Source organism: Equus quagga, chromosome 17, assembly GCF_021613505.1.
Source record: "Equus quagga isolate Etosha38 chromosome 17, UCLA_HA_Equagga_1.0, whole genome shotgun sequence".
Classification (NCBI taxonomy): domain Eukaryota; kingdom Metazoa; phylum Chordata; class Mammalia; order Perissodactyla; family Equidae; genus Equus; species Equus quagga.
This window is the reverse complement of record NC_060283.1, coordinates 27,440,893-27,452,523: the sequence shown is the minus strand read 5'-3', so window position 1 is coordinate 27,452,523 and position 11,631 is coordinate 27,440,893. Positions and strand designations below refer to the sequence as shown.

Sequence of the window (11,631 nt, the reverse complement as noted above, 5' to 3'; positions counted from 1 at the left end):
CCATCCATCCACCCTCCCATCTATTCACTGACTCTCCCATCCATCCATCCTCCCATCCACCCACCCACCCTCCCATTCACCCACCCTCCCAAACACCCACCCTCCCATCCATCTTCTCACCCTCCCATCCACCCAGCCATCCACCTATCCTTCCAACACTTATGGTCCAATCCACTTATCCGCTCATCCCCTCATTTGTCCATCCACCAAATAGCCTCTGATTATATACCATGTACCAGACCCTGCTCTAGACCCTGGAGGGTCCATGATGTGCAAGCCAGACAGGGCCACTGCTCTCATAGAGCTTACATTCCGGTGAGGGAGAGAGACGGAAAACACTCACGAAAGCAGACGTATACTAACGAGTCCTACCGCCGAGTGTCTGTGTGGGGGCTGCTTGAACGTGAGTGATCAGGAAGGCCTCTGAGGAGGCGGCAGCTGAGCTGAAATCTGAGTGAAGGGATGAGCCAGGTCCAAATGCAGGCAGCGGCAGGTGTTCTAGGCAGAGAGAGCAGCCAGTGCGAAAGCAGGCCTGGCCTCAGCAGAGGACCAGAGCGGCCAGCAAGCACGGGTGCAGCAGAAGGCGAAGCCACAGAGGTCTGCAGGGGGCAGGTCACAGGGCACCTGAAGGCCAAGACAGGAGTGTGGATTTTGTCCTACAAACAGTGGGAAGTCATTGGAGGGTCTGCGCAGGGAAATGACAGGACCTGAATAACCGTGTGTGTGTGTGTGTGTGTGTGTGTGTGTGTGTGTGTCTGTTTGGTGAAAATCCAAAGAAAATTTAAATCTTTACATTTTAATTATTAAAATGACAAATACTGATTGCAGAAAATTTAAAAGTACATCAGCATGTCAGGTAAAGTATTTCCCGGTTCCCAATCTTACTCCCCACAGAGAGCATCTTAGTCTATCCTTGCAGACGTTTTATTCTACGTATATAATCCTGAGTGTTTGTTAATATATACATACACACGTGCATTGTCCCTTCACCCAGAAGTGGAGCTGCAGTATCGTGCTGGTCTTCAATTTGCTGCTTTTGACTTAAACTTATCAGACATCTCTTCACAGCATGATTGCACATCAGAGATATGATAAAGCTATTTTCCAGTCTTTCTGTCACAATGCCATCTAAATATACACAGGAAAACGAAATAGAGACTTAGAACATTTTTCGTTCATTCATTCGCAAACACTTTTTTTTTCTTTTCTGGGGGGAAGATTAGCCCTGAGCTAACTGCTGTCAATCCTCCTCTTTTTGCTGAGGAAGACTGGCCCTGAGCTCACATCCGTGCCCATCTTCCTCCACTTTATATGTGGTACGCCTACCACGGCATGGCTTGCCAAGTAATGCCTTGTCTGCACCCAGGATCCCAACCGTGCGAACTTAACCACTGTGCCACCAAGCCAGGCCTCACAAACACTTATTGAGCGCCTTCTTTATGCTAGGCAGACATGAATCTTGCTTGATTTTTCAGTTTGAGATATAATCTCTTCACTTGTACGACGAAAGAGGAGACTGACTCTCCAGTCATTCACAACACACACACACACACACTCATACTTCTTATACATACTAAAATAATTATATAGTAACTTTTTCCTGGTTTTATTGATATAAATGGCATACAACACTGTGTAAGTTCAAGGTGTACATCATAATGACCTGAGACATATGTAGATATGGTGAAAGGAGTTTAGTTAACATCCATCACTTCATATTGTTACACAACATTTTTTTTCCTCGTGATGAGAACTTTTAGGATCTACTCTCTTAGCAACTTTGAAATATACCACACAGCATTGTTAACTGTAGTCACCGTGTTGTACTTTACATGCTCAGGACTTTTATCTTGTAACTGGAAGTTTGTGCCTTTCCACCTTCACCCAGTTCCCCCTGTCCCCACCCTCTGCCTCTGGTCACCACAAATCTGATCTGTTTGTCTATGAGTTTGGGTGTTTTTACGATTCCATATATAAGTGAAATCATACAGTATCTGTCATTCTCTGTGTAATAACTTTTGTTAAATCCGTATCTGAATTTTCCCTTATTATGACGGTGAGACTATTACTCACTGGTGAGCCCCACGGGGTCCCCCCTCATCCCTGTGTGTCTAAGGGGCCGTGTAGCAAGGAGATAGAGTCCTCACTCCAAAAGCAGGCCGCCGGGATTCATTTCCCATCTCCCCATTACTAGCTGGGTTGACTGTGGGCAAGATATTTCACCTCTCTGTGCCTCAGCCTCTTCGTAACGATTCCTACCTCACAGGATTGCTGTAAGGATGCAGTCAGTGACTGTATGTAATGGTTAGGACCAGGCCTGGCGCATAGTGAAGGTTATCTAAGGATTCGTTATTTTTATCACTGTAGTCTCCTAAGAAAGGGTTTGTGGGAGGTAAGCTTTTATTGTGTCTTTGTTTGCCACGTGTCTTTTTTTTCTCCCCAAAGCCCCAGTGTACGGTTGTATATCCTAGTTGAAGATCCTTCTAGTTCTTCTATGTGAGCCACTGCCACAGCATGGCTGCTGACAGACGGGTGGTGTGGTTCTGAGACCGGGAAACAAACCTGGGCCTCCAAAGCAGAGAGCACTGAACTTTAACTGCTAGGCCATCAGGGCTGGCTCGTTTACCTCGTGTCTTGATGCTCTGCGCTCACTTCATTAATAGTTATTTGGCCGTGTATAGAAATCCAAGTTGAAAATCATTTTTTCCCCTAGAAATTTGAAAGCATTTTGCGGCTGTCTCCTGGTCACTGGAGTTTTCTCATGAAATCTGATGTCATTCTCTGTCCTCTTTTTTGAGTGCAAGCTGTTTTTGTTTTTGTTTGTTTGTTTTTTTCTGTTTACTGTGTTCGATCTCTCTGAAAGTTTTTAGTATCTTCCCCCAATACTAGTGGTTCCACTGAATAAGCTTTTTAAAAGATTGCTCTGGCTGCTGTGAGGAGAATAGACAGGGAGAAGGCAAGACTAGGAGCAAGGAGGAAGCACAGGTAGGAAACTGTCGAATGGTCCAGGCAGGAGATGACGGTGGCTTGGACAAGCATGGCGGCCATAGAGACAGAAAGGAGGGGATAAATTCGGGATAGATTCTGAAGGTAGGGCTCATCGAACTTGCTGTTTATTATTATTGCTTTTGATTGCGGTAAAATGCACATAATATAAACTGTGCCATCTTAACCCTTTTTAAGCGTATGGTTCAGAGGCATTAAGTACCTTTGCGTTATTGTGCAACCATCACACCATCCTTCTCCAGAGCTCTTTTCATCTTACAAGACTGAAACTCTGTACGCATTAAACACTAACGCCCATTCCCACCCCCCACCCTCGGCCCCTGGCACCCACCATTCTGCCTTCTGTTTCTATGAATTTGACTACACTAGGTACCTCATGTGAAGTGGAATCCTAGAGTATTTTTCTTTTTTTGACTGGCTAATTTCACTTAGCATGATGTCCTCAAGGTTCATCCATCTTGCAGCATATGTCAGAATTTCCTTCCTTTTTAAGACTGAATAATATCACCTTGTATGTATATACCATATTTTGTTTATCCATTCATCTGTTGATGGACATGTGGCTTGCTTCTACCTTTTGGCCGTTGTGAATGATGCTGCTGTGAATGTGGGTATGCAAGTATCTCTTTGAGTTCCTGCTTTCAGTTCTTTTGGATATATACACAGAAGTGGAATTGCTGGGTCATGTGGTAGTTCTATTTTTAATTTTTTGAGGAACCACTATACTGTTTTCCATAGTGGCTGCACCATTTTACATTCCCACCAACAACGCACAAGGCTTCCAATTTTTCCACATCCTCACCAACACTTGTTATTTTGTTTTTTGATAATCGTCACCCTAACGGGTGTGATAGCATTTGCTGTGGTGACGGGATTTGTGAAGGAAATAGAGTTCTAGTGTGTGACTCCTCTCCATCCGTTCATTTTCCCACATGCTTTTCATCCTTTCATACCACGGACCCTCCACTAATCTATTCATGCAGCCATCTAATCATCCACTCACTCACCTTTCCAGCTGTCCTTCCTTCCCTCCACCCACCAAACCCTCCATTCATCTCCCACTGACCCATCCATCTAATAAGCACATACTAAGCATCTTTTATATGCCAGGCACATTCCTAGGTGAATAAGACACAAGTCCTGCCAGATTTATCTTTGTAACAAGGGAAATAACTAAAACCTTAACAATTAGGATCCAAAGTACAGTAACAAGTACCATAAGGCCAGGAGCTCTCTATTCTCTGGGCCTTGGTCTCCATATATGAGCAATTTTCAGGAGAGCTGGGCTGCAGGAACTCTCATCCAATGGTCTGCGATTTCCTGAGAAGGTTTTTTTCTCAGCCTTTGCTTTCTTAATTCCTCATCTGCCTTCTCTGTCTTGATCTTACTTCTGCTCCCCTGGGGAGAGCCCTGGCTTCAGGCTGGGGTTTCTGCTCTGAGGAGATAAGGTCAACTGAATGACACCTAAGGCTTGAATTTTTTGTGTGTGGGGTTGTTTTGAATATCATTTTATTTTTGTCCTGGTGACATACAGGTATTAGTGACATCAAAAAACTGAGTAAGAATAGGGATGTGTGGGTAGGACTTTGGTCTCGATTGGGAGCTGGTTTAGAGGGAGGAAATGAGAGATCAAGATGAATGAGTCATTGCTGGCTGGCTGGATGATGGATGGATGGATGAAGGATCAATGACAGATGGATGGATGATGGTTCAGTGATGGATGGATGGATGGAATGACTGATGATGAATAGGTGGATGATAGATGATTGATGGTTGTATGGATGGGTAGATGAATATGGAAGAATGGGTGGATGGATAAATATGCATGGATGGATGAAGAATGGATAATGGTTGGCTGAAGGATGGGTGATGAATGATGGATGAGGGGTGGATGATGGTAGACAGACAAATGGATATGAGCAGTCAGCAAAGTCTTGTTCAATAACGGTCTTGTTCCTCAGAGGTGGTACGGTATAGTGGTAAGAGTTCAGTGCCTGGAGTCAGACACAGGTGGGTTTGGATCCTGACTCTACCAATGACTGCCCTTGGAAAAGAGACTTAATCTCTTTGAGTCATAGTTTCCTCATGGGCAAAAGGGAGATCATACTATAGTGGCCACCTTGTCAGAGCTAAGGTGAGGATTAGATGGGACAATGTGGGTTAAGTACTTAGCACTGTGCCTGGTACATAAAAAACACATTAAAAGTTAATTTTTATTGATTATTTAATCAAATAGCGATTGAGGCCTACTATGTTTTGGGTGCCTAACAGGCTATAGAAAGGAGGGTCCAGCACTATCTCCAGAAATGCAAATGACATCATATTCTTTCGAGGAGCAGAGAGTCAGGCTAAGGAGCATAGATTGCAGGATGGCGTGGATGGCCCATTGAAGGGACCAAAAGAGATAATGCCTTCATGAACAGTCATCCAGAATGAGGTCGAAGAGCCCAGGAACACTGCCCTTTGCTCTGTGAAAGACTCCTTGTATTGTGTTCCTTCAGAGGGCCCCATACTCGGACCGTTTCTGCCTGCCAAACACACAGCATTTATTACATAATTGCCCGAGCACCCAAATCAAGGGTGAAGGCGAGGTTTCCGTTGGGCCTTTTGAAACCTTAATTGTAGCTCAAGACTCTCTGGGGCAGCTCTCAGGGGACCCTGGGGCAGAGTTCCAGAGCTTGAGTGAGCAAAGGAACCTCCTTGGGGTCCTGTTCAATTCCGGATTCTCAGCTTCCCTCTCAGCACTTCTGACTCAGTGGGTCTCTGGTGGGCCCTGAACCTGCAGGCTTTCCCAGCCCCCCAAGCGACTCTGACGAAGGGGTACAGAGATCCATTTTAGGAAATGCTGGCCTCAGGCTGGGACCACCAGTTCATGGGTCTCCTGTGAAGCTAGAACAGAGCAGCGGGAGAGAGAGAGAACTGTCAGGGGCCCCTCACCCCACCCTGGAGAGCTCTATGACCTCAGGATCCCCCAACCCCAGAAATGGAGTAGGAGTGAGGCTGGGGAGTGATGGGCAGGGCCTATGAGGTGTTCCACAGAGCTCTGGGCGCAGCCGCCTGGGCAGGGGAAGGCAAAAGGGGGAAGGACCAGGAGTGGTCCCGGAGGGTGAATCTGCAGCTTAAGAGGAACCCAGATCCACCTGCCAAATCCGGGAGCCGCAAAGAGCCCCGTCATTAAAGGGCATAACCAACTCTCCCACAGCAAGTAGAGAATTTCTGGATCTTGTGAACTCACTGCAGGTTGAAAGTAAAAGTTAAGCGTTGGGTTTGGTTTTGTTTTCCCTTCGGGTTTAGATAATTTTGTGGAGGAGCGTCAGAGAGAGTTGAGAGGCTAGAATTCCTTCATTTATTTATTCATTCATTCAGGACATGTTTGTTGAGTGACTACTATGTTTAGGTACTTGGAATACGAAGTGAACAAAACCAGTCATTTCCCTCATGGTGCCATGCTGTGGCTCCAACTCCAGCCTCTGGGAGGAAGTGACAGCCAGGGCCCCTAAAACTTTTTCTCTGGGCCACTGACAGAGGCGGCAGGGGAAAGGGGCAGGAGAGGAAATGAACCTATGTTAAAGCATTTGCATTTGCTCAAGTGCTAATCTAGGCTCTTTAGAATAAAATATAATGATGATGACGACGATAGCTAATGTTTATTGAGTCTTACTTTGTGCCAGCTTCTCCTCTAAACCCTCTGCGGGCATTAGCTCATTGAATCCTCCCAACAAAACTATGAGATGGGTGTAATCATTAGCCCCATCCTACAGATGAGGAAACTGAGGCTTCGAGAAATGGAAGGATGTGGTCAGTGTCACCCGGTGGTAAATGGCAGAGGCAGGATTTGAACCCAGCTCTGCCTGACTCCCAAATCACGTACTTTCCCTTCTCTATGCCATGCAGCCTCTTAGAGGCGAGAGTCTGGATTGTGGGTTCCAGTGATTTCACATGTGGATGGGACCTCAGTAACTACTTAATTGGGTCAGTGACTTTTTAAAAAAAATGATTGTATTGGGATCATATTGGCTTACGACATTGTGTAAATTGTGTACATCACTATATTCCAGTCTCTGTATGGACTGCACCGTGTTCATCACCAACAGTCCAGTTTCCATTTGGCACCATACAGATGTGTCCCTTCACCTCTTTCACCCCGCCCCCACCCCTTCCCCATTGGTAACGAGTAATCTGTCCTCTTTATCCACGTGTTTGTTTGTTTCTCTTCCACGTGTGAGTGAAATCATATGGTATTAGTCTTTCTCTGTCTGACTTGTTTCGCTCAGCATAATACCCTGGGTCTCTGACTTTTAGACGGGAGTATCAGAGGCTCCGGGAGATAAAATACCTTGTCCAGGGTCACATGGCAAAGCCAGAAAAGAGCAGGATTAAAAAGAGAGTCTTCTGATAACCAGCCCAGAGCCAAAACAACACATGTCACTTCTTAGGTATGTGTGAGTGAGTGGGTGTGTGCTTGTGTGAGACAGAAAAAGAAAGAGGGAGACAGAGAAACACACACACACACACGCACACCCGAAGAGTTGGTGGTGGACCCCTTACAGGCTGGTACAGTTGTCCCAGAGACACTGTGCTGGCTGGGCATCTTGCACACTCCCTCTTTGGGTCACATGAGAAAATCCCTCTTGTCATTTTGTCACCACGTCTTCTTTTGGATCCCAAATTGTACCCAAGAAGTCCTCAGAAATGTGGCAGTTTTTGTTCCTAGAAAAGATGCCCAAAAAAACCATGTCCCAAGACAGGGCTCTCCAGGACATGTGGCTGTTCCCTAAACTCGAATCCACCCCACCACAGACTCTGAAAGCCCCCATGAGGGGCTTTCTGGGAAGGCCCTGGGTCCGGCCACCACACTGGAACGCAGGGGCAGCTGCCCGAGGGCCTGGCCTGGAGGGGCCGCACAAGGTCTGCTGTGTGAGGAATGTCAGCCCTGTGACTTTGCAGTCACACCTTGGCCATGTGACAAGGCCATGTCTGTGTGACTGTCAGCTCAGGAACCACAGGGAGGTTTCAAGGGGAGGGGAAACGAGTCGACATTCCCCAGGGGCCTGCTCCGGGGCTAGGAGCTTTTCCAAATGTGAACTCATTTGTCACCACCGCCAACTAAGATCCCCATTTTACAGGTGAGTCAACTGAGGCCAGGGAGGTCCATGCATGTGCCTGAGGTCACACAGAAAGTAGATGGCAGAGCTGGGATTCAGATTCTGGCTCAGAAGTTGACATCTTTGTGACCCCGTGGGAGGCAGGATTGATGGCTGTGGGGAAGGCAGCCTTTGCTTCAGACCTGGGTGCTGAATCTGCCACCGACGAGGCCTTTGACCATGGCCTTGTCTGTAGCCTCTCCAACCTCCGTGTCATCATCTACAAAATGGGGTCATAAAATAACAAGGTGGCTGGGGAGATGACTAACGGCAACCCGTAGCCCAGCCTGGCTCCTGTGCTGGGAATAGCCCCCTAGGGCCTGGCATGATGGTTTTGAAAATGATGATAACATTTCCCTGCCCTGCCTGGCTGTCCTCCGCAGACCATTACTGGGACTTCCACGCGCCCCACGTGCACAGCGAATTCGAGACCTTCGCCGAGAACCACTTCACCGAGCTGCAGAGCGTGCAGCCCCCCCAGCTGCAGCAGCTCTACCGCCACATGGAGCTGGAACAGATGCACGTGCTCGACGCCTCCGGGCAGCCCAGCCACGCCGGCCTTGGCGCCCAGGTGCGTGTGGCCGCCCGCCTGTCCTGCAGGAGCCGCGGCCTGCGGTGGGGCCCGCGCTTCACAGGAAGCTGATGCAGGCTCTTACTCAACCCGGCTTCCTGCCCCACAGCGCCAACGGCGGCCGGAGCCCCAACGGCTGCCTCCTGACCCTCCGACTGACCTTGTGACCCCACAGCCCTTATCTCCTCTCACCCCATGATGGACAGAGCCCAGACAATTCCCACCCCCCACTGAGCCGCCCAACCCCAAAGGGGCTTGTCATGGGCCCCCCTGACCCTCACTGGCTGCAGCCCCCATTCACTGGCCCCTCGTGGATCTGCATCCAAGTCACTGAGCACTGACCTCTACTGGCCCCGACTCTCCCCATTGACCTCTTTACTGACCCTCCTCAGCCCCACGAACCCTAATCTCATCCAGTGACTTCTGTTGACCTCTCTCACCCCTCACTGACCTCCACTGCTCATCCTCTCACTGTACCCACTTATTAAAGCCTCTTCATTCCCGACTCCTTGGCCCCCTTCACTCCCACTTCTGACCCCAGGGCCATTGCACGTCCCCACGGCACCTTTGAGAAAAAGGCACCTCTTCCCCTGAACCTGGGGCCCAGCCTAGCAGGACTTCAGCAGCTGCTCATCCCCGTAGCCTGCAGCCTGTGTGTGGTGACCCTGCATGACCCCTGTAACACGACCGACCTCCAGTTTCCCCAGCCTTCTCCCAGATCTTTCTACCCCTGGCTGACCTCCTCGCCCTCAGCACGTCCTCTTCTCTCCCTCAGCTGACCCCTACCCAGCAGCCCCGAGCTTTGACATCCCTCGCTGACCTCGACCCTCTTTCCCTGCCTTCCCAGGTCCCCTGCCTATCCCGGGTGTACCTCCCGTACCCCTCCCTGTCCCCAGCCCAGCCCAGCTCTGATGAGGAGGAGGCTGAGCGGCAGAGCCCCCCACTGGAGGTGTCTGATGGGGAGACCGATGGCCTGGAGCCGGGGCCTGGCCTCCTGCATGGCGAAACAGGTAGGGGGGCCCAGACCTGGCCCTGGTCATATTTGCACCCCGGGGCCACCCCAGCCGAGGCCAACTGACATAGCAGTCAGGCCACAGAGCTGAGTGTGTGCCTGCATTTGTGGGTGTGTGAACGTTGGCTAAAGTGTCTGTCACACCGGTGACCATCTACACCTGCATGTGTGTCTATGAGCACGTGTGTTATGAGAGCACACAGGCCTCTCTGTGACTGAGCGTGGGAGGCTGTGTGTGCCTCTGCCCCTCTCTGTGCTGGGTGTGAGTGGGTGTGGGTGCGTGCGCCAGGCATGCCAGCCCTTCCCCGTGACTCCCTTCCCCCAGGGGGGGTCCCACATCCAAGGGAGGTGGGCGTGGGTCCCGGTGTCGGGGCGCTGACCCCCTGGCGCCCACAGGCAGCAAGAAGAAGATCCGCCTGTACCAGTTCCTGCTCGACCTGCTGCGCAGCGGCGACATGAAGGACAGCATCTGGTGGGTGGACAAGGACAAGGGCACCTTCCAGTTCTCGTCCAAGCACAAGGAGGCGCTGGCCCACCGCTGGGGCATCCAGAAGGGCAACCGCAAGAAGATGACCTACCAGAAGATGGCCCGCGCGCTGCGCAACTATGGCAAGACGGGCGAGGTCAAGAAGGTCAAGAAGAAGCTCACCTACCAGTTCAGCGGGGAGGTGCTGGGCCGCGGGGGCCTGGCGGAGCGGCGCCACCCGCCCCACTGAGCCCGGGCTGGCAGCGCCCACCGGGCCCACCAGGCCTCCCCGCTGGCCATAGCATTAACCCCTCGCCCGGCCCGGACACAAGGAGGAAGCTCCTAGGGGCCAGGGGCAGGACTGTGGCGGGCCAGGCCTCCCCTCACCCGCCCACTCCCTCCTCCTTCTGCCCCCTCCCACATGCCTGCCTGGCCTCCCACCAGGACTCCAGCCCCGGAGTGGCTCCAGAAGGTCCCCCGGGCGTCTGACCCCAGCGAAGGGCCAGCCTTGCTTGGTTCAGCTGGGGGTGCTTGCTTGGGAGTTCGAAGTCACCCTAATCATGTAAATGGAACTCTCCTTTTCGAGCATCTCTCCCTTCCCACACCTTCCTCCGTTAGCTTCCCCAAAGAATCATCTTATTAAACTTATTCTCAATGAGTCCTCCTGCAGCTCCGAGAGTCTGTCTTAAAATTCTTTGTGCACCTCGTCTCGGCTCCTTGTGGGACCTCTCTTTTTCCCACTTGTCCATAGGGCGTTTACTGAGGACCCTCCCCAATGCTAGACGCTGGGGACATGAGGACAGATGGCACAGAGCGTGACCAGGACTTAGAGCTGGCGGAAAAAACGAGTCCTCAGTTATTAGGGGGATAAATCATTAAAAAACCCTCCATGCCTAATAAATGGGTTTTTTTTAAAGCATCCATGAGGCTTGAACTCATAATCTTTGGATTATGACCTCAGTGCTAATGATAATAATAATGGCAACAGCAGTAGATTTTCTGGCCATTTATTTCATGTCAATCTCGAGAAAAGGTGTCTAGTGTCATCCCATTTTATAGACTGGGAAATTGAGGCTTGTGGAGGTCAAATAATTTGTCCAAGGCCACAGAGCTGGTGGGGGCAGGCGGGATCCAAGTGGACTGCCACGGCAGGGAGCAGCAAACTTCCCCTGTCTGGGAGGGGGTGTGGCTCAGCGTGGGGAGGAGCAGGATGAAGCCCAGAGCTGCAGTGAGCCACAAGGCGTCCCCACAGAGTCCAAGCCAGCAGGAGCTAGACACAGGCGAGCCCCTCGCACGTAGCCCGGTGTCTCATGTTCTCTGGCTTCTAGAAAAGAGGATTTAGGAAGCCTGGAAGCATCTTGCTTCTGACGGTAGCAGAGGCAAGCAGAAGGGGCTCGGCCAGCCTGGGAGCGTGGAAACTTCCCAGAGCAGC

The 11,631-nt window shown here is 50.5% G+C and overlaps 1 protein-coding gene across 2 annotated transcripts in view; it reads left to right on the top strand.

The window, feature by feature from the left end:
* Positions 1-10,868, top strand: part of SPI1 (Spi-1 proto-oncogene) — a 16,539-nt gene extending 5,671 nt beyond the window's left edge. For both annotated transcript variants that reach the window (XM_046642935.1, XM_046642934.1), the window contains exons 3-5: positions 8,534-8,721; positions 9,569-9,731; positions 10,130-10,868. In XM_046642935.1, coding sequence (XP_046498891.1) covers positions 8,534-8,721; positions 9,569-9,731; positions 10,130-10,449 — 671 coding nt within the window. In that variant the 3' untranslated portion in view covers positions 10,450-10,868. The remainder of the gene's footprint in view (positions 1-8,533; positions 8,722-9,568; positions 9,732-10,129) is intronic.
* The last annotated feature ends 763 nt before the right edge of the window (positions 10,869-11,631 follow it).